We start from the raw sequence: 26,780 nt of genomic DNA, 5'->3' as shown, positions 1-26,780 counted from the left end.
GCGCAGAGGGAGCAAGTCACTCACCCCATGTCTGCAAGGAATTCCTGGAGCCGCTTCTGCCCGTGCACGGACCAGAGTCTGAACCTGGCTGCTGTGTAGCACGTGTTGCACAGGCTGTCATATAGGGACCAGTGCTGGTAGAGGGCCAGGCGGAGGCTGGGGGCTGGTCAAGGAGACTGTGGCCGGCGGGGTCCCCCAAGACCCCGCCTGTGCCCTGCCCAAGACCACCCACCCACAATGCTCTCAGCCCCCTGACCCCCAGCTCTTCCCCGCTGGGGCCTCCATCTACAAAACCAGTTCCAATGGAGCAGCCCAGAGCTTTTCTGACCTCACTTGGAAAGAGCAGGCCGTGCGCTCAACCCATGTGATGGATGAGGAAACTGAGGCATGGAGGCGCTGCAGGGTCCGTGACAGTTACAGATGGGTGGAATTTGTCCCCACAGGTGGTCACCCCCATTTGTGCATCCTCTGCCTAACCCAGCCTCTGCTCCCCACCCTCCCAAGAGCCCCCAGGATGCACCAACACTCCCAGGGAAGCGCCTCTGTCCTCAGCCCTCTTTCTGAATGCATCCTTCATGCTCATGGTGACAGGCCAGCTATGTGCAAGGAACCCCTGCAGTGACCCCCAGCTTCAGGGGTCTAGGGGCTGGGCCCTGCCTGCCTCCAGCATTCACGCGCCTGCCCAGAGCCCCCAACCCACCACCTGAACTCCTGGCAGCTTCCACACCACAGTGGCCCTACAGGGGTTCAGTCTCGGCTCTGGGACACCTCCCCTCCATGTGCAGCTTGGCAAGGCCCCTCCTGAGCAAGCGCCTCCTCCGGGGTCCCACCTTGTGGCTGTGTGGCCCCGGCCACATCGCTGACACCCACAGCTGTGGGACAGCTCAACCTCCCTCCTCCCCCAACCTGTCCACCCCCTTCGGTCTCCAGCCGGCCCTCCTCTACGCCACCTTAGGGCCCTGGCGCTGCTGCAGCCCCCGTGGGCTGAGACGTAGCTTGGGCAGTCCCCTCCCCTCTGCTGCCGCTCTGGGGCCCAGCACCCTGACTCAGCCCTGCACTGTGCAGGTCCCCCCAAGGATACTCATACTCGAAGGCGATACGCGTGCAGTCAACTGAGAGCGCACTCTCCTGGTCCTCGAGGCGGTGGTTGTGCCGGGACACGTGGCGCTGCAGGGCGCCCACATCAGTCACGTACTTCATCCTGGGGGATGCAGCACTGTTGGCCCTGCAGGCCCCCACCTCACAGCTGTGCCCAAGGTGGGAGGGTGGCACCAGGGCTCCCCCCCCACTGCAGCCGTGGCTGCACGATGTCCACAGCAGGAGATCCTGCCATGAGCAGGATGAGCCTGGCTGGGGGTGACTGTCCCTGCCCTGGGGGTGTGTGGGGAGCCTTCTGGGGGCAGCATGGACCCAGGAGCGCTCTGGGTCTCTGGTCCTGTGCTACCTGCGCCCCACCTGCCCCTTACAGAGAAGGAACAAGGCACGGCAAGACGACACAAGCAGGGAGGGGCCTGGCTCGGGGCGATCCCAGGACCCCTCTCTCCCCAGGCCTGTAACAGGGCAGGGGGCAAGAAGCCGGGACCTCACAAAGAGCACCTGGACTCAGGGGCCATGCCAGGGGTGTGGGGACATCAGCATGACTGAGGGAGTGCTGACACTGCACTGCTCGATCCAGGGCTCCCCGGTCCCCCAGGATCTCCCATCAGCTTCTAACAGACGAGCAGCCCTAGAGCCCACCCACTCACACTGGGCAGAAAGGACTGTGCTTCCAGCAGCCCTACTTCAACTCCCCTTCGGGCTCCCTGGCCTTTGAAATGCTGCGTGGGCCCCAGGTCCTTCTTTCAAGCCTCTCCAGGCCCCCTGGGAGTCTGTCCACCCTGGCGAAGAGCCTGCAAAAGGCCAAGGCAGCTGCCCGGAAGAGGTGAGCCCCCATGACCACGGCCAGGAAAGGGGCCCTTGTCCCAGCAGGACTCCCTCCGCCTGCACGTCCAGGGACGAGCTGTGGCCTGGGCATGCCTCACTACACAGGACATAGGAGGGGCAGGTGCATCCTTACTGGGTAATCTTGTCTTGAATCCACTGGTCAGTCAGCCCAACGATGGCCCACCTGCGTGGAGAGAGGGGGCAGAGGGTCTGTGTTCAGCGGGGCCCTGTGGTATGGAGTGAGGGGACCAAGTGAGGTCAGGCCCCAGGCACCCCAGGAGCATGTGCCAGAGCAGTGGGAGCTGACATTGACAGGGCTGGGACAGACCCAAACCCAGCGTCCAACCCTGAAGGGGCTGTGGGTAGACAGCAGGGAAGCCTTCCAGAGGGAGGGGGCCAGGCCCTGCTCCTAGCTTGCCCCTGCACCGCAGCTCTGACCTTGGCATTCGCCACCCGCTGTTTGCCCTGGCAATGTCCAGGTGGTAACCCCAGCCCCACATGCAGAATGGTGGCCAGCCTGGGGTGTGGTCAGAAGCAGGTATCCAGGAGCTGGCAGAGGCTGGCACGACCGCCACCCCCCTGTCCTTCTACTTGTCCTAGTGTGAGGTGGTCAGCTCTGGCCTTGGCCTGAGTCCACACAGGGTTTCTCAAGGAGCCTCTGGCACTGCTGTCTCTAAGCTCATCTTTATCAGAGATCCAGGCTGGGACCCAACTTCCCAGGACTGCAATCGGCCACACAGGTGTGCCTTGGGTCACAGGTGTGTGTCCTGCCGGCTTCTAGGTATGTCCCCAGCTGGCACAGGACGCGAAGGACACAATGTATGGGAGACAGGAGGGAGCCAGGCGGGAGGGCGGGGGCTTCCTGGGGAGCACTCCACGGCACCGCCCCCAGCAGCACGCCCGGCCGACTTCTTGGAGCACACCTGCGCCCTGATCGACCCACGTGTCCTTCTGCCTATTCTAGTGCCGCTTCCAGCATTTCCAGAAGGCTCTTCACAGGGGTGTCTCCTGTCACCCCCCACCACCAAAAGGGGCCGGGCACACAGCAGGCACTCCTTAGAGGCACAGGCTCACCGACCATATCCCTGCTGCAGGTTCCTCCCGCTAGTCAGCAGGGCCTGCCAGGCTCGGCCCTGGTCCCTCTCTGGGGTGGGGCTAGTTCTTCGGGCATGGGCAGCTGGGGGGCCCCGAGGGATCCAGTGGGGCCCAAGCCTGGAGTTGGGTGGCCTGAGGCCTCCCAGGGTGACAACAGAAAGCACACCATGACCTGAGAAGTGCCAGCCACCCACCCCAAGGGTCCCTGGCCATGATTCAGTGCCCAGGCAGAGGGGCCTCCCCAGACTGTTATGTTACCTTACAGAGACAAAAACCAGGACCCTGAGGGGAGCACTGAGGCCATGGGACGGAGGGTCGGGGGACCCGTGTCACTCACTTCTGCATGTTACCCCACACAACAGGCTCAGGGGACGGTGATGCATGGATCAGATTTACCCCATGCTAGGCACAGAGATGCCGCGGTGAAGCCAAATGCCTACTCTGCTGCCTGAGTTTAGGAAGCAGCAGGGCTGGTGGCAGGATGGAGGGGCACTGCCCCGAGCCCTGTTCTCAGAGGGAAGCCGCCATGGCCCGGCCTCAACTGGGCAGCAGGCCCCACGCGCTCGCCCCGCGAAGGGTCACGTACCACAGCATGTCATTCAGGTCCTTGGACATCAGCCACGCCAAGTCGAACATCACCATGGCCGACTGCAAGAGAGCAGAGAGGCCTGAGCCAGGGGGTCATGCTGGGGGCGAGAGCGGGCCTGGGCAGCACCTGGGTCTGGCACTCCGTGGGCAGAGGGTCCATCCAGATATAGGGAACCCGAGCCTGCGGCACAACAGGGACGGAGGCTGGACTACTGAACGGACTCGCGTGCTCACCTCTGCTGATCATAAAAGCAGTGGATGTGGGATATGTGTCCTGCCACAGGAGGGGAGGTGGGGCCTCTTCACATCTCCATGGGGGCCCCGATGGGACCCCATCGTGTGCCTGGCTGGGGATATCCGAGGGGAGGGATCTCAGGACCCCCAGTGGGGAAGGCCTTTCTAAGAGGGCTGTCTTTGGCCTGCAGCACTTCTCTCCCCATGAGCGAAGGGTCTGGTTGTGGTGGGTGACTGTGAGGTGGATCATGTCTGCATGGATGGGAAGACTTAAGGGAAGTGCCCACTGCCTGCAGGTTCTCCAAGTGAGCGCCAACACCCAGCACCTGCCCCCTCCCCTCGACACTGCTTAGGATTGTCCATCTGCCAGGGCTGAGCCGGGAGGAAAAAAGGACAATTCTTAAAGGACAGTGGAATGTTGACAAGACGACGACCTGGGCAGTATGGTTCTGATTCCAAGGCCCGGGGTCAGATGCTAAGACTAAACAAATGCAGGATGTTTCGATGGAAACTTATTTTCTAGGGCAATATGTCCCTGAGCTAGGTCTGACACTAACCGACTCGCCCTTCAGTAAATTTTCTGTTCTAAAACCTGAGTGGTAAAGCATACAGACGAGCTCAGGCTTGTCCCTTCTTGGAACCTATTCTTTCTGATGATGCACAAAAGTCACAGCTGCTGTGCTGTGAGCACCCACTGGGTGCTAAGGACCCCCCTAACAATTTCCTCTAGAAAGAGGATGGCGCTTGTAATTTTTCGGAGCGTGAGACTCAAAGAGGCTGGGTCTCTTGCCCAGCGTCACAGGGTAGAAAGCTGCAAAGCCAGGAGCTGCGACAGGTTCTTGGGGCCTGAACCCAATGCGTGTGCCACAGGCTTGAGGCCAGGGGCTCCGGGCGTGAGGGTTTCGGGGCAAATGGCATGTACTTACCGAGGTTCCGTAATACTCATACTGCTCGTAGTCAAAGAGGATTTCTCTTCTGTAATGACATGAGGGGCAGGTGTTCGATGGGAAGCAAAGCATTTGGGAAAATGTGAAAACTCAACAGTATTCAAAGGCAGATTTAGTCATGGCACTGTATTTTTCTACTGACTCTCTGGCAGAGTGTTGGTGACAGTACCAGGAAGGCCATGTGAAACAGACAAAACTGCCTGCGGTACATAAAGCGGCATGAGCTGGGAACTCGCTGCCAAGAAAACACCGTCAGCACAGTGGCTACAGGCTTCTTTGTAAGGCAAACACCGGCAGGGAACCTCCGTTCAAAAAGAAGGGAGATGGCCTGGGAAGTACTCTGCCCTTATAAAGGCTACTCAGAGCTCAGCAAAACAGTTAAGGGAAAAATGCACAGTGGTGCACGTTGTAATTCTGTAAAACGGGCACGGCACGGGTGGCCCAGGAGGAGAAATCCGAGTACAGAATCTCTTCCCGCCAGGTGTTGTGACTACAGATTATTTTCACAATCCCCTACACTTCCTGTTAGGTTTTCACACTGTGCTTATAATGACAAGGATGAGGATTACAGCCCACGGGCCATCGTGTTTGCTGATCGAGAACATGGGATGTGAGGATGACCAGGGGCCACCTGTGGGAGTCCGTGCCCCCGAGTGGTCTTCCCTGCTGGGAGAGCGAGGGACCCTTGGCACCCACGACACACCACGCCCGTTCTCTTTGGGCAAGATTTTACAGAGGCAAAGTGGAATTATAACTGTCCCCTTTCTGTCAGTTTCTATGGGAAATTTTACGTGATTGGTGTGTTTCCCTTATAAAGGATTTTGAATGTATCTACTCTGGAGAGCTTTCTAGAGGTTAAGGGGCCAGCAGGGGCCATTGTTCCTAATATGTGGACGGGGTTGGTGAGACCCTCTGGGCTGTCCCCGTTGCTTGGGGGGACCAGAGGGCGACCCACAAGTGGGAGACCCTGAAGTGGGAAAAGTGCCCAGCCCCAGGAAGGCCGGTACAGTGGCAGCACAGGTCTGCAGGAGGGAAGCTCCTTGCCACGGGGCGCTGCCTGCTCCCGCTGCCCGCTGCACAGACTCACCTGCGGGCCTCCCACTCTCGCCGCTCCCGCCTCTTCATGGTTCGCTCCACTATTTCCTGATACAGGGACAGAGGGAATGAAGTGTTGAGTAAGCGAGTATGAGAAGGTGTCAGTTTTGGCAGAAGCCGGTGAGACAAGGCCCCCTAACCTCGGGGGGTAAGGTGGGTCACTCTGGGCCAGAGCGTGGCCCCACTCCTGGAGAGCGAGGCTGTGGGGCTGGCTGGCAGGACACAACCCTGGGCTGGAGGTCAGCCTCCCAGCTGTCCATCCAGTGCCTACCCCGCAGGCCCTGATGAGCTGCTCTTTGGCCTCAGGAAGGTAAGAGCTGATATTGCGGACATTCTACCAGGTGACAACCGCTGTCCTTATTGTGCAGGCATGACCTCATTTGATTCTTACAGCAGAGGCCTGGGGTAGTGTGATGGCTTTTGAAATCCATGGCCCTGAGACTCCTGCTTGTGGGAAGGTGGAGTAGATTTGCTTTTTCTTATAGCTTCCAGCAAATCCACTCAAACACCCTGGGTGCTAAATGTAAAGCAAGGATAAGAGACTCTGAAACGGGGAGAGAAGATGAGCAGCCAGTGCCCTGGGACCTGAGCAAACAAGAAAGTGGTGAGCTCCTTGGGTTTTCTTTTTGCCCCAAGTATCCCAGGCTTGCAGCTGAGGGAGTTAGTGACCCAGAAACACCAACAGTGCAGACAAAAAAGACTCAGTGAACGCCTGTACTCTGCGGCCACAGGGCTAGGAAAGGGGCAGCCTAGCAAGGCAGAGAGTTCCTACACATGAGAGACTGCTACAGGAAGAGAGATCCAGCAGGAGTCTCGATTTCCACCTTGAGACGCTGTACCAAGCTCCAATGCGCCCCCAGGTGGAATTTGAGAAGACCAGGTGGGACCAGGACTTTAGTGGCCCAGTGTATCGAGGAGCCGATGGCACGTGCGACACCTGAGCTTTTACCCTCACCCAGCAGTGAAGAGGCCACATCGCTTTCCCTTTCTTTGCCAGAGCAAGCCCAGGTAAAACAGAAGGTTTGAATATGAGCCAGAGCCTCATAACATTAATACGGAAATGTTTGGGCTTTGTTTGAAAATCACGTGTCACACCAAGAACCAGGAAGATTTCAAAATTGAATGAAAAAAGACAGTCAACAGAAGCCAACGCTGAGATGGCAGAGAGGTTAGAATTATCCGGCAAAGGTTTAAAAGCAGCTGTCATAAAAACACTCCTATGAGCAATTACGGATGCGCTTAAAACAAATGAGAATGTAGAGAGACTCAGTAAAGAACTAGAATTTCAGCAAAGAAAGAGAAGGCATAAGAACCAAAAGGAAATTTTAGAACTAAAAAAATACAATAACCACGGACTTAACAAATGACTATGATTGCGGAATCATTATACTGATGTTTCTTTTAGTCTTCAGTATCTTACATCAGCTAGAAAAACTTAAAATTGTGGAATCGTACTCGTGCCAAACTCTGAAATCTGTTCTGCAAATAATTGTTGTGATGTGCTTTGAAATTTATTGCATTTTTGTACATATGTTATTTTTCACAAGAAAAGAAAAAAGTCCATTGTAATGATAAATGCACAGCTATATGATGAAATTGTGAACCACTGACTGTTTACTTTGGATGATTATATGGTATGTGACTATATAGTATACATCAATAAAAAATGACACCTTACTTATGGGAGGGGAAGGGACAATTCTGATGACAGTAGATTTCTCACCAGAAACCACGGAGACAGAGGATAAGCGGTACTGCTTCTAGCTCTATCCCCCAAAGAATTGAAGGCCAGGACTGATGTCCACAGTGGCATTATTTACAATAGCGCCAAAAGATGGAAGACACCCAAGTGTTCCTCAAAAGATTAACCAATAAACAAAACGTGGTCTATATTGTACCATGGACTATTATTCAGCTGTGAAAAGGAAAGACGTTCTCACACATGCGACACCATAGACAAACCTTGAAGACATCATGTTGCATGAAATAAACCAGACACAAAAGGACAATATGACCTCACAGATATGAAATTAATTAGAATAAGCAAATTCATAGAGTCAAAATTTAGAATACAGGTTACCAAAGTCCAGGGTGAGGGTACGGAATGTGGAGTTAGTTCTTAAGTTGTCCAGAGTTTCTACTTGAGTTGATGGAAGAGTTTTGGTAACGTATAGTCATGATGGTAGCACACGCTGAGATTGTAATGAACACCACTGAATTATATATCTCAATGTGGTTAACATGCGAAATTCTAGGTGATATATACGTTGCTTACAAAAAAAAAGCCATAATTTTTACATAGTAAACCCTAATGTAAACTGTAGACTATATCACTATGAGAGAGAGAGAGAGAGAGAGGCATAATATTTTTTAAATCCTGAAAGAAAAGAATAGTCAATTCAGAATTTATGCTGAGTGAAAATATCTTTTAGGAATGGAGGGGAAATGTAGACATTCTCAGAAAACTGAGAGAAATCGTAGCCAGCAGACCTACCTTCATGGAATGGGTAAAGGAAGTTCTGTAAACAGAAAGGAAATGATAAAAGAAGAAATTTGGAATATCAGGAAGTAAGAAAGAACACAGTAAGCAAAAAGATGGAAAATATAACAGGCTTTCCTTTTCCTCCTGAGTTTTATAATCATGTTTGATGGGTGAAGCAAAAAGTATAACCCTAGTCTGATATGAATCTAAAAGTATATAGATATTATACAATAAAAAAAGTTAAAAAAATAAATAAATAAAAGTACATAGAGGAAATATTTAGGGGAATTACCTTATGAACAGGGCAGAGTAAAGGGAGATAAGGCTTCAACATTTCACTCGAATGGGGAAAATGAAGACACCAGTAGACTATAACAGGTTATGTATATATAATGTCATACCTACAGCAACCACTTAAAAATTCATACAAGGAAATAGATGCAAAAACACTAATTAAATCTAAAGAGAACTCTTAAAAAATGCTTAAGTACATACAGCAAAAGAACGGAGAAAAAAATGGAGAAACAAAAACAGAAGAAAAACTGGTAAGTTAATTTAAACATATCAATAATGGTAATAAATGTAAATAATTTTAGTACATCCATCAAAAAAACAGAGAATGACAGAGTACATATGTAAAAAAAAAAAGACCTAACCCTATGATGTGTATAGGAAACTCATTTTTCCCTTTATTCAAGATTCCATGTATTTATGATATTCAATTAAACTGACCATACATGCTAAAATAGGAAATGCACTAGTCAAAATATCCATTTTGCACCAAATAAACATTCCTCCTTTTAGTCTCACATAGAAGTTGAAGTTTTAAAATATGAATGACCATCTATTTTTAACACCTTGCAATACTGACATTCCTTTGTTTTTTCTCATGCAAAAACATTATTTAATTTCTAGGCATTCCTAAATTAAACTATCTCAGTCTTTATTGTCTATCTTTCCTACGGGTTTCATATGTGCCCCCAGCCCTTCTCCCTCTATCATTCTCACATTGGTTCATTCAGTGTACTTACATTATTGTGCTACAATCAAGTAGTATTGTGCTATCTATTTCTGAATTTCTATATTCAGTCCCATTGCACAATCTGTATTCCTTCAGCACCAATTACTCAATTGCTACCCTATTTCTATCTCCTGATAACTTCTGTACTTAAGTGAAATTCTCCAAACTTACTTATTAATGTGAGTTCACATCAGTATGACCATACAGTATTTGTCCTTTTGTTTCTGGCTAATTTTACTCAGCATAATGTCCTCCAGGTCCATCCATGTTGTCACATGCTTCATGAATTTATTCTGCCTAACAGCTGTGTAATATTCCATCATATATATATATATGCCACAGCTTGTTAAGCCACTCATCCGTTGATGGACATTTGGACTGTTTTCATCTCTTGGCAATTGTAAATAATGCTGCTATAAACACTGGTGCGCAAATGTCCATTTGTGTCCTTGCCTAGCAATGGGATTGCTGGATCATTTGGCAATTCTAATCTTAGCTTCCTGAGGAACTGCCAAATTGCTTTCCATAGAAGTTGTACCATTTTACATTCCCACCAACAAAATGGGTAAGTGTGCCTCTTTCTCCACATCCTCTCTAGCACTTATCTTTTTCTGTTTTTTTTGATAATGGCCACACCAGTGGGTGTGAGATGATATCTCACTGTGGTTTTGATTTGCATTTCCCTAAAAGCCAGTGAAGTTGAGCATCTTTTTGTGTGTCTCTTAGCCATTTGTATCTCCTCTTCTGAGAAATGTCTGTTCATGTCATTTGCCCATTTTTTCAATCGGTTGTTCGCCTTTTTGTTGTTGAGGAAACTCATTTTGAATATAAACAATGTAAGTACATTGAAGGTAAAGGGATGGAAAAACATGCAAACACTAATCAAAGGAAAGCAGGAGCGGCTATACTAATAGCAGATGAAGCAGACTTTAGAGCAAAGAAAATAACCTGAGATAGAGAGGGATGTGAAATAATGATAGGAGGTCAGTCCACCAAGTGGGCATAGCAATCCTAAACGTGTATGCACCAAACAAGAAAGTGCAAGACAGGGGAAGCTAGTGATGAAATTGAAAGGAAAAATAAACACATGATTACTGTTGGAGACGTCAACACCCCACTCGCATACTGATAGAACTAGTAGACAGAAAGGTGACAAGGAGACAGAGGAGTTCAACAACACCACCAGTCAACAGGATCTAATAATACCTACAGGACACTCCACCCAACAGCAGCAGAACACATCTTCACTGAAGGTCCCACAGAACATATACCAAGATAGACAATGCCCTGGGCCATAAAGCAAACGTCAATGAATTTAAAGAACTGAAATCAAACACAGTATGTTCTTTGACCACAATGGAATCAAACTAGAACTCAATAAAAGAAAAGATAAAAGGAAAACCTCCAAACACTTGGAAACCAAACAATGCACTTTAAAATAATCTACTGCCCAAAGAAGCCACAAGGGAACTAAATACACTGAGCAGAATAAAAATGAAAACACAACATACCAACATCTGTGGGCTATAACTAAAGAGCAATTTATAGCAATAAATGCATACATTAGAAGACAAAGGCTCATATCAATAATCTAGGCTCCCGGCTCAAGAAACAAAAGAAGAGCAAGATAAACCAGAGCAAGCAGAAGGAAGGAAATAATAACGAGGAAGGGAGGTTTTCCAATTCATTTTATGAAGATAGTATTACACTGACACCAAAATCAGATGATGGTACAAAAAAGAAAACTACAGACCGATATTCTTCATGAATACAAATGCAAAAAACCCTTAACAAAATATTAACAAAAACAATTCAGTAATTTATAAAAAGCATTAAACAACAAGACAATTTTAGTTTCCTAGCTGCTAAAACAAATATCACGCAATGGGATTTAATTAGCTCACAGTTTTGAGGCTAGAAGTCCAAAACTGAAGTGTCAGCAAGGCAATGCTTTCTCCTCAAAGACTGGCACTCTGGGACTGGGTGCCAGCAATTCCTGGTCCTTGGCTTTTCCGTCACATGCAGCGCTCATGGCGGCATCTGCTGTCACTTCTGGGTTCTGTTGACATCCAGCTTCTGGCTGCTTCCCGTGGGTTCTTTCTGTATCCAATTTCTTTTGTTTATAAGGACTTCAGCCCCATAAGGTCTGCCCTCATTCAGTCTGGACACAGCTTAGCTAACGACACTTTGTAAGGTCCTACTTAAAGATGGGTTCACACCCACAGAGACCAGAACATGCCTTTCGCTGGGGACATGAGTCAATCCTGCCCTCTGGACCCCTGTTCTAGTTTGCTAGCTGCCGGAATGCAATATACCAGAAACGGAATGGCTTTTAAAAAGGGGAATTTAATAAGCTGCTACGTTACAGTTCTAAGGCCGAGAAAATGTTCCAATTACAATAAGTCTATAGAAATGTTTAATCAAAGGCATCCAGGGAAAGATACCTTGGTTCAAGAAGGCCGATAAAGTTCAGGGTTTCTCTCTCAAGTGAGAAGGCACATGGCAAACACAGTCACAGTTTCTCTCTCATCTGGAAGGGCACATGGCGAGCACAGCGTCATCTGCTAGCTTCTTCTCCTGGCTTCTGGTTTCATGAAGCTCACTGGGATGCATTTTCCTTCTTCATCTCCAGAGGTCACTGGCTCGTGGACTCTGCTTCGTGGTGCTGCAGCATTCTCTGCTCTCTCCAAATCTCATTCATTCTCCAAAATGTTTCCTCTTTTACAGGACTCCAGAAACTTATCAAGACCCACCCAAATGGGTGGAGACATGTCGTCACCTAACCCAGCTTAACAACTACTCTTGATTAAATCACATCTCCAGGGAGATGATCTGATTACAGTTTCAGACATACAGTATTGAATAGGGATTATTCTGCCGTTATGAAATGGGATTTTGATTAAAACATGGCTTTTCTAGGGGGCATACATCCTTTCAAACCGGCACAACCCCCAAAATACATAGTCTTCTCACATGCTAAATACATTCACTCTATCACAGCATGCCCAAAACTTTAAATCGTTTTAGTAGCAATGCTAAGAACAAAATCTCTTAAAAACCAATTACACATATAGCCTGTCAAGGAACAAAATTCCTGTCTGATGGACTTGTGAAACCTAGTAAACAAGTTATCTGCTTCCAATATACAATAGAGGCACAGGTATAGGATAAACATTCCATTCCAGAAGGGATATACTGGAAGGAAAACAGGGGTTAGGGATCCCAAACAAATCTGAAACCCAGCAGGACAAATCGCATTAGATCTCAAGGTCTGAGAGGCATGTGTGGATTGATTCTTCCTTCTCCACGTCTGGCTGAGTGGCCGCCCTACCCTTCCCAAGCACCTACACTATCCCCGAACACTGGGGACCCTTCCTGTCCAAGTACTGGGGTGACGGCACTCTTCTTGAACAATGGGGCACAAAGTACCCCCCTACATCCCCAGCCCCAAGGACCAGGGCAGGTGGCCTTCTCCCTTCCAGCGCAGGGGTGGACCTGCCCTTTCCACACACATGGGTGGGCCCGCTTTCTTGGCCAGAGGACATCTTTTCAGAACAGTCCTCGGCTTCCTTGGCTGTGCCCTTGATGTCATTTTTCCTTTAATTTGTCCCTTCTCTGTCCCTTTCAGTCCAGGCTGGCAGCACTTCTGCTCCCACACAGTTTGCAAAATGCTCAGTGGGTTTGCTTGTAGTTCCGTGGGGTCCAAACCATTAGACACTAGAACTTTCCACACATCCTTCTTGGATAGCTGCATTTCCAATCCTGACTTCCACCGAGAAGGCTGAGTGGATCCGTGCCCAAGCCACGTGCTCTTTAGCCCTGTCCTCTGGAGACTCACTTCCTAAACACTCGGGGTAAGTACATGGTAGAGCTGCCTCTCGCTCTACTCAGAGCTCTCCATCTGATGGCCTGAGAGTGTTCCAACCGTCAATTTCTAGTTTCTCTGCTCTTCAGAGTTCAGTTTTTGGCTTCTTCCTTTCTTCTCATACTTTACTATAAGCTTCAAGAAATCAAATTGCACCTTCCACACTTAGCTTGGAAATCTGCTCGGCTGAATTTAAGTTCATTGCTTACAAGTTCCACTTTCAACCTGACATCAGAACACAATCTTGCCAAGTTCTCTGCCACTTTATAACAAGGATTGCCTATCTTTCAGTTTCCAATAACACATTTACCATTTCCTTCTAAGACCTCATATTTCTGATGACAGTCTCTTCAAAGCAATCTAGGCCTTTTCTATAGCCCCTCACAATTCTTCCAGCCTCTACCACTGCCCAATTCCAAAGCCATTTCCTCATTTTTACGTATTTGTCACAGCAGCACCCCACTCCCGGGTACCAAAAACTGTCAGTTTCCTAGTCCCTAAAACAAGTATTATATAAATAGGTTGGCTTAAAAAAGGAATTTTTTGGCTCATGGTTTTGAGCATATACGCTTATAAATCACACAGATTTTAATTACATGTGAAGTATTCTTCTAAAAAATTCTTAAGTCAATTAAAATCAAGCTTTCAGACTGTTCTAGTTTGCTAGCTGCCAGAATGCAACATACAAGAAATGGAGTGGCTTTTAAAAAGGAGAATTTAGGGCAGGCCCCGGTGGCTCAGCAGGCAAGAATGCTCACCTGCCATACCAGAGGACCCGGGTTCGATTCCCAGTGCCTGCCCATGTAAAAAAAAAAGGGGGGGGGGGAATTTAATAAGTTGCTAGTTTACAGTTCTAAGGCTGAGAAAATGCCCCAATTACAAGTCTATAGAAATATCCAATCAAAGACATCCCGGAAAGATACCTAGATTCAAGAAGGCCAATGAAGTTCGGGGTTTCTCTCAAGTGAGAAGGCACATTGTGAACACGGTCAGAGTTTCTCTCTCATCTGGAAAGGCACATGGTGAACACGGTCAGGGTTCCTCTCTCATCTGGAAGGGCACATGGCAAACATGGTGTCATCTGCTTGCTTCTTCTCCTGGCTTTCTGTTTCATGAAGCACCCCGGGAGGCATGTTCCTTCTTCATCTCCATAGGTTGCTGGCTAGTGGACTCTGCTTCTTGTGGCTATGTCATTCTGCTCTGCTCTCTCTGAATCTCCTATTCTCCAAAATGTTTCCTCTTTTATAGGACTCCAATAAACCAATCAAGACCCACCCAAACGGATAGAGACGTCATTACCTAATCCAGTTTAACAACAACTCTTGACTAAATCATATCATCCAGGGAGATGATCTGATTACAGTTTCAAACATACAGTATTGAATAGGGATTATATGAAATGGGATTTTGATTAAAACATGGCTTTTCTAGGGGGCATACTTCCTTTCAAACCAGTACATTCCACCCTCTGGCCCCTAAAAAGACATGCTTTTCCCATATACAAAATACATTAATTTCACAACAATATCAGAACTCCTTAAATCATTTCAGTAGCAATACAAATGAAATACAAAGTTAGAAACAGTGCAAACTCCTATCAAAGTTAGTTACAGGTATGGTCTGTTCTAAGGCAAGGTTATCTTCTGGCTCTGGACCTATAAAAACTCAAAACAAATTATTTGCTGCCAATATACAAAGGAGGACCAGTCTTGGGATACATATACACATTTCCATAGGGAGGAAGGAACACGGGGTCACCGGACCCGTACAGTTTTGAAAACCCGCAGGGCAAAGCCCATTAGATTTCAGTTTGAGAATCATTTATCCTTGGGGCCTCTGAATGTGGCAGTCCCACGCTTTGCAAGGGCCTAAACAGAGACCTAATTTAGGAATTATGGAAAATACAGGGATAGAGAAGCATTTTAAATGACTCCATGAAGAAACAAGTGACAGATACAAGAAAACTAGTCTGAACTACAATGTCATTAAAAACAAAACAAAAACAAAAGCAAAGAGGTGGGGGTACTGTTCTAGATTAAAGAGTATAAAGAAAAATAGTTAAATGCAAATAAGTCAACTTTGGGACTTCCGGAGAAGATGGCGGCTTAGTAAGACGCGCGGATCTTAGTTCCTCCTCCAGAACAGCTACTAGGGGAGTAGAAACGATACAGAACAGCTCCCGGAGCCACGACAGAGATAAAAAAGACAGCGTACCCCATCCTGGAACGGCTTACTGGCTGAGAGAACCCGCTCCGGTGAGATCGCCGAGGGGCGCGGGCTTTCCCGGGCGGGGCGGCAAGCGGCCGGAGTCCCTCCCTTCCTCCTTCCGGGGCCAGCTGGGACAATTGGGCAGGCGGTCCCCTCAAGCCGTGGCGGCTGGCACCCCCACCACGCGCGGCCCCCCGGACCAACTGAGAGAATTGCATCGGAAATCCTCAGGCCATGGAGAACGGTGACCGGGGGGTCCCTTCCAAACACGTGACTCCCCAGTCCGGCTGGGAACGGTGCACTCTCCCGGGCTGCGGTGGCTGGTGCCCTCCCGCCACGCTTGGGGCCCCGGGCCGACTAGGAAATTCGGACGGGCGCTCTCACGGGCTGCGGCGGCCGGCGACCCTCCCCGCGTTCGGACCCGCAGGCCGGCTGGCACTCTTCCAAGCCGCTTCAGCTGGCGAATCTCCCCCACGGTGAGAGTTTTCCAAAGTTAAAGAACCCACAGCACCTTTTACTGGTGGGACCCGCAGACAAACGTGTGCCACGAGCGCCACCTTCTGGGCAGGATAAGAAAAACAGAACCCAGAGATTTCACAGAAAAATCTTTCAACCTGTTCGTCCAACACCCAGGGAAATCTGACTAAATGCCCAGACGCCAGCAGAAGATAACGGATCACGCTTAGAAAATTGAAAATATGGCCCAGTAAAAGGAACAAACCAATAGTTCAAATGAGATACAGGAGCTGAGACAACTAATGCTGAATATACAAACAGAAATGGAAAACCTCTTCAAAAACGAAATCGATAAATTGAGGGAGGACATGAAGAAGACATGGGCGGAACAAAAAGAAGAAATAGAAAAACTGAAAAAACAAATCACAGAACTTATGGAAGTGAAGGATAAAGTAGAAAAGATGGAAAAAACAATGGATACCTACAATGATAGATTTAAAGAGACAGAAGATAGAATTAGTGATTTGGAGGATGAAACATCTGAATTCCAAAAAGAAACAGAAACTATAGGGAAAAGAATGGAAAAATTTGAACAGGGTATCAGGGAACTCAAGGACAATATGAACCGCACAAATATACATGTTGTGGGTGTCCCAGAAGGAGAAAAGAAGGGAAAAGGAGGAGAAAAACTAATGGAAGAAATTATCACTGAAAATTTCCCAACTCTTATGAAAGAACTAAAATTACAGATCCAAGAAGTGCAGCGCACCCCAAAGAGATTAGACCCAAATAGGTGTTCTCCAAGACACTTACTAGTTAGAATGTCAGAGGTCAAAGAGAAAGAGAAGATCTTGAAAGCAGCAAGAGAAAAACAATCCATCACATACAAGGGAAACCCAATAAGACTATGTGTAGATTTCTCAGCAGAAACCATGGAAGCTAGAAGACAGTGGGATGATATATTTAAATTACTAAAAGAGAAAAACTGCCAACCAAGACTCCTATATCCAGCAAAATTGTCCTTCAAAAATGAGGGAGAAATTAAAACATTCTCAGACAAAAAGTCACTGAGACAATTTGTGACCAAGAGACCAGCTCTGCAAGAAATACTAAAGGGAGCACTAGAGTCAGATACAAAAAGACAGAAGAGAGAGGTATGGAGAAGAGTGTAGAAAGAAGGAAAGTCAGATATGATATATATAATACAAAAGGCAAAATGGTAGAGGAAAATATTATCCAAACAGTAATAACACTAAATGTTAATGGACTGAATTCCTCAATCAAAAGACAAAGACTGGCAGAATGGATTAAAAAACAGGATCCTTCCATATGCTGTCTACAGGAAACACATCTTAGACCCAAAGATAAACATAGGTTGAAAGTGAAAGGTTGGGAAAAGATATTTCATGCAAATAACAACCAGAAAAGAGCAGGAGTGGCTATACTAATATCCAACAAATTAGACTTCAAATGTATAACAGTTAAAAGAGACAAAGAAGGACACTATATACTAATAAAAGGAACAATTAAACAAGAAGACAAAACAATCATAAATATTTACGCACCGAACCAGAATGCCCCAAAATATGTGAGGAATACACTGCAAACACCGAAAAGGGAAATAGACACATATTCTTTCAAATTCCTCTTTGTGCTCTTCTACTGTCCTCTTGATCTCCTTTATGTCATTTGCTGTCTCATTTATTTTATTAAGTAGAGTTGTATGAACATCTTTGATTAGTTGTTCCAATGTCTGTGTCTCCTGTGTTTTAATTTGGTCATTAGGCAGGACTATATCTGTCTGCATTGTGATATGCATAGTGATCTTCTGCTATTTTTGTGGCATGTAAATATCTTGATAGATTTACTTTGGGAGTTGATTTCTTTCAGTAGTCTAAGGCCTTGTGTTTGCAGGATGATTGTAGAGCAGGGAGCAGCGCACAGGGTGGAGCACTCATTACGGTGATTTGTTTCAAGGCAGGTATGGGCACAGGTTTGGGATGTTATGCTGGTGCTTGTAAACATGGGCACCCAGCAGCCAGGGAGTATGTAGCTGTGTGGATGCACTGTTCTGGGGGTGTGACCCTGGTGTGCAGTGGTCTAAGGCATGGGGCCCTTTGTGCATATGCATAGGGCTGTGGCAGCAGGTCAGTGTTATGCCTTTGTGGACTGGGGGCAGATATGACCTGGCTGCACAGATCTGCATTTTCTCAGAGCTGGGAAGTGAGGCTGAGTGCTGTGCACATGTTCGATTCTAGGACTGTGGTAAAGTGCAATTTCCAGAGCTGAATGATTGGGGGCCCATGCGCATGCATGGGCCTGAGAGTGCTGTAAACTGATGCACTGAGCTGGGGGAGGAGGTGTAGGGGTGAGGCTGTGGACACTATGGGGGGTGGCGGGGGTAGCCTAGGTAAGTATGTTAGTACCCACAACCTTTATGTGCTGGCAACAACCCGCAAGGAACAGGGATAAGGATGTAGTGCTCAGGTGGGGTGCAGCAGAGATGAGTTGGGCACTTGGGGTGGGGGTGTGGGGCATGTACGTGCACTGGGGGCTGGTGGGGTGGGGGTGCCTGGAGCATGGAGAATGGGAGCGGGTGATGGGGTTCAGGTGCATGAGGTGTGGGGTGAGGGTAGCGTGCCCAAGGAACACGACCTGACTTATTTCCCGGTCGCATGTTCCCATCCGTGCATTCCCACAGGCTCTGTGCCTTGGATTAGAGGGAGATGTGACTCCACCCATTACCTGCGGGTATTAATTAGTTTACTGGAATCCTTTAAGAGAGGAAGCATTCTGAAGAGAGAGAGAGCCATGAGAGAGCCATGAGAATCACAGGAGCCCACACAGCCAGAGACCTTTGGAGATAAAGAAGGAATACGCCCCTGAGGGAGCTTCATGAAACAAGAAGCCTGGAGAGAAAGCTAGTAGATGTCATCATGTACATCATGTGCCTTTATAGTTGAGGGGGAAACCCTGAATGTTATTGTCCTTCTTGAACCAAGGTATCTTTCTCTGGATACCTTAGATTGGACATTTGTATAGCCTTGCTTTAATTTGGACATTTTCACAGCTTTAGAACTATAAACTTGCAATTTATTAAATTCCGTATTTTACAAATCATTCCATTTGTGATATATTGCATTCCAGCAGCTTGCAAACTAGAACAGGGTCCATATTGAAAATGCACATTTGTAGGCCTGGATGAGAACATCTAGGGAGGGTTCCAGCAATTTCTATGTTTTATAACTATGCCAGATGATTCTTATTATCACACAAATTTTGGAAACTGTGGTGAGGAAGATGGAGTGTAGGCTTCAGAGTTAGAAAGATGCGGATTCTGATCCATTCCTTTAACAACCATTTCCAAAATATGCACACATACCAGACACTATTCTAGGTGCGGAAACTAAAACTGACAAGCACCTCTCTTCTTTTTGCCATTATGGACCTTCTGGTCTACTAAGAGTCCCACTCTAAGATGCTGATCAGGTCCTAGCTGTGGGACTTGAATGAATCATTTAAAGAAGAAAAGTTTTTTGTTCCCCTTGTCGCAAAAGCATTATGAGTTCATTGAAAGGAAGAAAGAAACTCTAAGCCAGGGTTCAGTGAGCTCATGAAGGAGAGGGAAATCCTCAGCTGCCCAGAGGACTGATGTTCATGTTACGTGAAATAATTTAGAATGGAAAACAAAAAGTGGTGGCGTTGGTGGGGTGTGGTGGTGAAGAAGTCCAAGTGGTTTTACCTTTGTATGGGGCATTGAGCCACTTGACCACAGATAAGCAAACATAACCAGCTTAGTTCCCTTGGGTTTTGAATTTCTGCATTTACTACCTGAATGGCTAGTTGCCAGGCCTAATAGGTGGTTTTAACAAATCCCTTCAAAGTTGCCCTTTGAAAAGAGAAATTATGGCAACCTTGTGCTGAATTTGAGCTTTCACTCCCCCCAGGAAGATCTGGGGGAATTTTCATTTTGTTGAGGGTTTCTTATGACAAGACACACTTACCTTTGAAAATAGTATTGTCGCTCACTTGTCAGGGGATACCAAAAATAAACTGAACTTGTCTGGAATTCACTTTAGTATAACCTATGTCTTATCTACTTGCCAAAGCAGGAGTGGTGGTTTGTTTTGTCTTTTTTATTTGCTGTCTTTTTTAAGTAAATAAATTGAAGTGCACTAGCATTAAGACTAATGTAATAATGCTATTCAAGTTCATCTGTAAAAAATAGATAAGAAAAATAAAATACTGCTTTCTTTGACTCTTGTAAAAAAAAAATAAGTCAACTTTGATTAGATCCTGGTTTAGAAATAAAATTAGCTGCAAAATTTATTTTGGAGGCAAAGAAATTTAAATTTGAATATGGATGGAATATTAGATAACAGTAATTTCTTAGGTATGCTAATGGCATTGTGCTTTTGGGGGAGAATGTCCTTATTCTTAGGCAATGCACACTGAAGAATTAAGGGAGAGTAACGTGGTGTTAGCACCTTATTCTCAAATGGCCCAGAGCACACGCACTTGTTCTCTCTCTCTCTCTCTCTCTCTTTGTCACACATATAGAGATAAAGCAAATATAGGCAAAATGTGAACTGTTGAATCTAAATGGAAGAAATATGATCACTTTACTGTTCACTCTACCATTTTATGTTTAAAAAACAATCAAAACACAAAGATGGGGAAATTAGCCATTAGGGCAATTCAAACAAAAACCTCAATGAAAATACTACTTCACACAAGCACACACAGGGATGGCTATTAGTAAAAGAACAGAAAATAACATGTATTGGTGCAGATGTGGAGAAATTAGAACTCTACTGCATTATCGGTGGGAACGTAAAATGGTGTAGCCACTGTGGAAAGCAATATAGTTGTTCCTCAAAAAGTTACATACAGAATTATCATACGACCCTCCAATTCCACTGCTGAGTATACACCGAAAGAAAGTGAGAGCAGGGTTTCCAACAGATAAAACTGAACCAGTGTTCATAGCAGCATTATTTACAATAGCCGGGCAATGGAAACCACCCAAGTGCCTGCCAACAGATGAACGGGGAGACAAAATGTGGCACATACACACACTAAAGTGCTATTGGGCCGTAAGAAATAGAATTCTGAGGCATGTGGCAACATGGAAAAACCTTGAAAACACTATGCTCAGCAAAATAAGCGAGACACATACTGAATGATATCACACATATGTCTAGAAATAGCAAATCTGCAGAGAAAAGGTTGATTGGCGATTACCAAGGGCTGGAGTAGGATTAGTGGATATGGTTTGTAAAAAAAGAAAAAAAGGATGGGGAAAATCATGCATATTAGATATCATGACTATTACACAAAGCATTTACAAAAATAGATTTTAAATGGATGTACTAAACACGTGAATGTTAGCTCTAATATGTCTTTACGTCTCATCAACATGACTCACTTTCTCTTTGTTACCAAACCTACCAGTCAGTTCATGTCTACCTGTTCCTCCACACTGCTGGCCATTCCCTCCTCCTAGCCCTCCTTCCCTGGGCTGCCAGAGAGCCTGCCTGGCTCCTCTGCCTCAAGCTCCTGCTGGGAGGAACCCATTTCCTGAGCCCAAGCCCTACTGTCCCCCCCACTGACTGCTCAGGCCCAGCCCATCAAAAGTGCTCCCTGCAGTCCCATCTGCTCCCTGGTGCTCAGAGGAGCAAAGAAGGGCCCCTGCCACAGCCCCAGCTCCCAGCTCCATGGCTTGGCCCTGCTGCTGTTTCTCAGACTTGGTTTCCCACCTCGAGGCCTCTGCATCTGTCAGTCCTCTCCCTTGGACACTCTTTGCAGCAATCCTGTTGGCTCCCTCCCCTCCTCTCAGGTCTCTGGTTGTGTGTCCCTGCCCACCTGTATAAGTCAGCACTCCACTCCCTGTGTAGCCCCTTCCTTGCTCTTATTTTTCTCATAATGCTTATCTTCACCTGCAGCCATTCTCTCATCAGACTCACATAAGGGTCCCTTATCTGCCTCCCAGTTGGAGACAGGACTGTGCTGGGCCCTGGCACCCACAGAGCCTGACTAGCAGTTGGCACATGGGACGTGCAGGGTAAATACTGTTACTAGGCAGAGAGAATACAAAGAGTCTTGTTTGCAAAACATGAATGCTTCCAGGAAAATTCCACCAGACACTGAGAGCTGGGGTCCAGTGAAAAGCAGCTCATGAACCATTAAGAGCATGCTATATAAAAAAGGACCGCTCAGACAATAAAACAGCGCTCTCGGAAATCAAAGCTCAGAAGATAAAGACCAAAAGTCCACAAGAAATTAGGACAAAAAGGTAAGGAACTGGACAAGAGGAAAGGAAGTTTAGGAATCAAACTAGGAGATCCATCTCAGACCAATGAAACTCTTGTACAAGGAGGAGGAAAAGGAGCAGAAATCAAAGGACAAGGATTCCGGATGGAAAGTGCCCTGAATGTCCCAAAAATGGTTCAGTAGGGTCCACTAAGGCCCTTAGTGAGAGATGTCAGGCTAAGGATAAGGAGAAGATGCTAAAACATTTCAGAGGCAAAATTGGGCCATGTGCCAGGGCTTGGGGCCCCAAGGGGCACGCAGCTTCTTTAACAGCAACACTGGACACTGGAAGACAGCACAGCCTCCTTTTTTCTGAGGACAACTGCTTCCTACCTGTGCCTGTACCAGAGGCTGCCAGGGTCAGACCCCAGGCCCATGTGGCACAAAACGCGTCTCTCTCTGCATGTGACATACTTCCCTTGAGGGACCACATGTGCGAGTGACCGCTGGGGACCAAGCCTGGCCGAGCCACAGGCCCATATCATTCCTCCTCAGGCAGTTTGGCCAGCGCTTCCCAAGGAGGGTGGCAGAGGGAACGAATGGCTCGTGCCACCTGTTGTTTCTCTCTATATGTCACTTTTTAAGAAATGCCTGCTGCCAGGCATGGAGCTAAGGTTCCCTAAGTTTCAAGTCATCCGATTGGACCCTACCCGTAGGAAGGTAGGGTCCTACCTTGTAGGAAGGAAGCTGCGGCTCAGGGAAGTTCGGAGTCCTGCTCCCACAAAGGCAAAAGAGCTCAGTCCCACACCTTGCCCTGCGCCTGCTGCCTCCTATTTACCACAGGCCCGGCAGGCTCTGGGGCTGACCTCTAGCCTCTCTCCTGCTTGGGGAGGCCCAAACATACCTCTTCTAACCGTGTGCGCTTCCCGGCAGGCTCTGATCCATCGCTTTCGTTTCCGGACTGTTCTTCTTCATCCTCTTCATCCCTGAAGATGTCATCGTAGGCGGGGACGTCGAGGTCATCATCTTGTTTGATGAGCAGTTTGATCTAAGATTAAAATGAAAGGCAATCAGTCTCTTCTCCCTCCTTGGCAGAAAACATGCTTGTCTCCTGCAGAATCTCGCCATTTCTTCGCCAGCTGATAAGCTTTCCGTACCCACAAACAGCTGCTGGTCTGAGGAGGGTTCCAGGGTTCTCTGGCATTCTCCTTTTGTTTACATTTCCATTCAGCGGCTGGAGATGCACCACACTGAATGTAGAAATTATGGAAATCTGGGGCTTGATGGCTAAGGGTCTGAGGTTTTTTCCTAGGGCAATGAAAATACTCCAAAATTGATAGGGTGATGGGTGTATAACTGAATATACTAAAAGAAAATGAATTGTCTACCTTATATGGGCTAATTATGTGTCTCAATAGAGCTATTAAACCAAGACAAAATCAACAACACAGGAACGTGAAAACAAGTTTTTGAAAACCATCTATAGTTGCTAAATTGTGAAAAAATAAAGGCTCCCTCTTAGGCCACACATCATGTTCCCAAAGTGAACCCCTACCACGTGGCCTCTGATGGAAGACGTGAAGATGTGCAACCCTTTGCTGCCTCTAACAGCAATTCTATGCTGACTACAATTGGAGAAGTGCCTCCTGTGGGTTTTTGTGGGGCCTGACACACTGGTAACGTGAGTAGGAGAGCATCAGTTCAGAGAATGGCTCGGGGTCAAAAGAGCTCTGGGCTCTCTGCTTACCACTTGGGGACCCAGGAAGAGCCTTCCTAGGTCAACCACTCCCTCCAGTAGGCCAGGCAAGGCCCTGGTCCCATTTACTGGGAGACACCTTCCAGGCCACCTGAGCTCTATGGGCAGGCTCAGTTGTAGAGTCCTGTCCCTCCAACCCCCAGGCCAAGTGAATGTCACAAACACATGCTATACTCCTGGAAAGGGCAGGTGCCCGTTTCTCACTGAAGTTGGGAAAGACCAAGCCCTTGTCCTCAGGTTGTCGACATTCCCCTAGAGGAGACAGATGTGCTATGAACACTGGGTGGGGCACTGAACTTGCAACAGAAATGTACAGAAAGGCTGGTGGGAGAGTACTGGGAGGACCAATGCCCCATAAAAGCCACGTCTGAGTCCTGAGCCCCAGTTCTGCAGCTGTAAACCCCTGTAAACAGCAGTTCTGACGATGTTATTACTGGTTAAGGGTACAGGTCCTTTGTGAATAGAATCTTTGAAGACGCTGTTAAGATGAGGCTGGATTGAAACAGGGTGGGCTTTAATCCACATAAGGAAAGGAAATCTAAACAGAGACAGATGCCTGAGCAAAAGCAGAAGCCAGAAGGAGAAGCCCTGTGACAGGGGCAGAGATGCAAGCCAAGGGACACCAAGAACTGCAGTGAGCCAGCACCACAGTACACAGACTCTGGGAGAAGTTGTGGCCTGTCGAGACCCTGATTATGGACTTCTGGCTTCCGAAACAAAGAGACAGTAAATTCCCCTTGCTGAAGCCCACCAGTGCGTCCTAGCAGCCCTGGAAAATTAAGACAGCCCCTGAAGCTGGTTACCTGAGTGTCGTTGTACACATTCACGACGTTGACTGGCCTGTGGGTGTCACATACAAAGAATATGGTGTCTTCCTCAGGTTGCAGGATATCCAACAGGTCTACATTCGCTCCACAGTTTATAAGGATAAAGTAACGGAACTAAAAAGGGACATAGACACCATAATATACATTCATCGAGGTGTATCTTACGTTCATGGCACAAGGCCTTAGCGTTTCTGCAGAGACCCAATGAGTCCCCAGCACTATGGTGGGCTTGAGGCCCAGGATGAAGCTAGGGGACTCTGAGAACAGCCATGGGTAGTCTGTAGCAAGTGCTTTCATTTGCTCCTTCATCTCATCGCCACATCTCACCATGGGGCAGGCGCTATGGTTGGGCCTGCAGTGCAGAGGAGCCCGAGTTGTGCACACAGGCACCTGCGGTTAACAAGGAATGGATAAAGACTTCAAACATAGAATGATCTCTCCAGACCCCATAGTCACTGTGCTGCACAGCTTCTCCTTGCTCATAGCATTGCAGAGCTTTAGCTCTTCAGCAGATCTTGAACAATTCATATCTTCAGGGAACCTAAATGTTAAGTTCAGTTCTTCATTCATGCAATTGCCATAGGAAATCCTTCCCTTACAAATATCAAACTGGCATAGATCCCTCCCATGAAGACAGGAGCTGCAGGCCAGGACTAGCTCTGCCAGAACAGTCTCAGATATGGCAAAAGACTCCACGAACCCTTCTCTTCAGCCCAGCCCCTCCCTGTGCGGCCAAGATGTCCCATCACTCATTATAGTCCCATGCAGAGGTGCAAGGAGCCGTGGCCTCTGCTGTTTAAATTACAAAAGGAGAAGAGACATTCCTGGATTTCAAGTTGGAACCTAGTATACGTTTTCTTGGAGAGGTAACATAAAATGTCAGCATATTCTAAGATAGTTTTCACTATGCCTTATTAAAAACTAACTGCTAAATTTCATGCGCTGTATGGTGAAATTTCTGCAACACAAGCTCAAAGCTAGGGAATATTGATATTCACTGGCTTTTTTAATTGTCAATTCTGCCTCTACAACTTGAGAATAAGTGACCAGTGTACACACATTATACCCTTCTCTTCAACGTTACTTAATATGGCCGATAATTAAATATCTGCTTAACTTATTATTGAATTGAAAAAGTTCTAAGTGTTGAGACATTGCAATCGAGTTACAAAGCCTATTAGCCTAACGCATCTTTCATACCTGTTCCTTATGCTCAAGAAACGCAGTTTCAAGTTCTTGCCACCCAGAAACTGGAACCAGCGTGTACTGCACGTGGTCACACTGGAACAAGGCCTGGAGAGAAAGTATTTTCTAAGTCTACCTCACTTAAGATATCTGCAATTTCCTTGAAGGGCAAGTCAGCACCTGCCCTTCCCCCAAAAAAGGAAAGATGATTTTAAAAGAGCATCAGAGGATAGATGCTAAAACAAGGTTGGTACCAGTTTTTACTGCATCATTCTGCCAGCTTTGTGGAATGTTTGAAAATTACTAAAGTGAAACACTGGGAGAAAAAAGCTCCTCTTATTTCTAGGACTTCAGAGAAGTTCCTGATCCAACTGCCTGACTGAAGCTCAATGAAAAGTCCCATCTTCAAAACAGATATTCCTGAGGGGACCCACGGCCCCGGTGTTTCCAGTATGGTTACGACACACCATTATGCCTCAGTTGTCACAGATTCCAGTCTCTCAAACCTCACGCTTAAAAGGCCACCATAGGTCTTGAATGCAAGTTTTTTTTTTTTTTTTGCATAGGTTATTGCAAAAAATGCTAACTGCTCTGCCTGCCTTTCGCCTCATCGCTAACGCACCCCACACTGTACAGCCAGGGAGGTAACTTTTCAGGGGCCCTGTCCCCAGCCTTCAGTGGTCTATGCTCTAGTGACAACTCCGGCCTGCGCCCTCACCTCTCGACGTGCTCCCTCCCGACCCTGGCCCGCCCTCTCAGGTCCCGCGGGGTTCACCTGAAGGATCTTGCAGGCGCACAGCGCGTCCACGTCAGAGGCCACGAAGAGAAGGACTCTCTGTGAGGGAA

General features: G+C 47.2%; 1 protein-coding gene across 5 annotated transcripts in view; it reads right to left on the bottom strand.

Annotated features, from left to right (window-relative positions):
- CDC45 (cell division cycle 45) overlaps window positions 1-26,780 on the bottom strand; it is a 39,491-nt gene that overhangs the window by 12,018 nt on the left and 693 nt on the right. For 2 of the 5 annotated variants that reach the window (XR_013175712.1, XM_077160342.1), the window contains exons 2-11: window positions 26,710-26,769; window positions 25,950-26,042; window positions 24,726-24,863; window positions 23,071-23,214; window positions 5,875-5,930; window positions 4,767-4,815; window positions 3,605-3,666; window positions 2,057-2,107; window positions 1,082-1,201; window positions 25-156 (exon numbers count right to left, since the gene is read on the bottom strand). Coding sequence is in view for 4 of the 5 variants with exons in the window: in XM_077160342.1 (XP_077016457.1) it covers window positions 25-156; window positions 1,082-1,201; window positions 2,057-2,107; window positions 3,605-3,666; window positions 4,767-4,815; window positions 5,875-5,930; window positions 23,071-23,214; window positions 24,726-24,863; window positions 25,950-26,042; window positions 26,710-26,769 (905 nt within the window). In the remaining variant the exon portion in view is untranslated. The remainder of the gene's footprint in view (window positions 1-24; window positions 157-1,081; window positions 1,202-2,056; window positions 2,108-3,604; window positions 3,667-4,766; window positions 4,816-5,874; window positions 5,931-23,070; window positions 23,215-24,725; window positions 24,864-25,949; window positions 26,043-26,709; window positions 26,770-26,780) is intronic. The other 3 variants (XM_077160343.1, XM_077160345.1, XM_077160344.1) reach the window with 3 other exon arrangements.

The sequence above is a fragment of the Tamandua tetradactyla genome, chromosome 5 (genome assembly GCF_023851605.1).
Source record: "Tamandua tetradactyla isolate mTamTet1 chromosome 5, mTamTet1.pri, whole genome shotgun sequence".
NCBI lineage: Eukaryota > Metazoa > Chordata > Mammalia > Pilosa > Myrmecophagidae > Tamandua > Tamandua tetradactyla.
The sequence above is the reverse complement of the archived record's forward strand: the minus strand, read 5'-3'. Positions and strand labels throughout refer to the sequence as shown.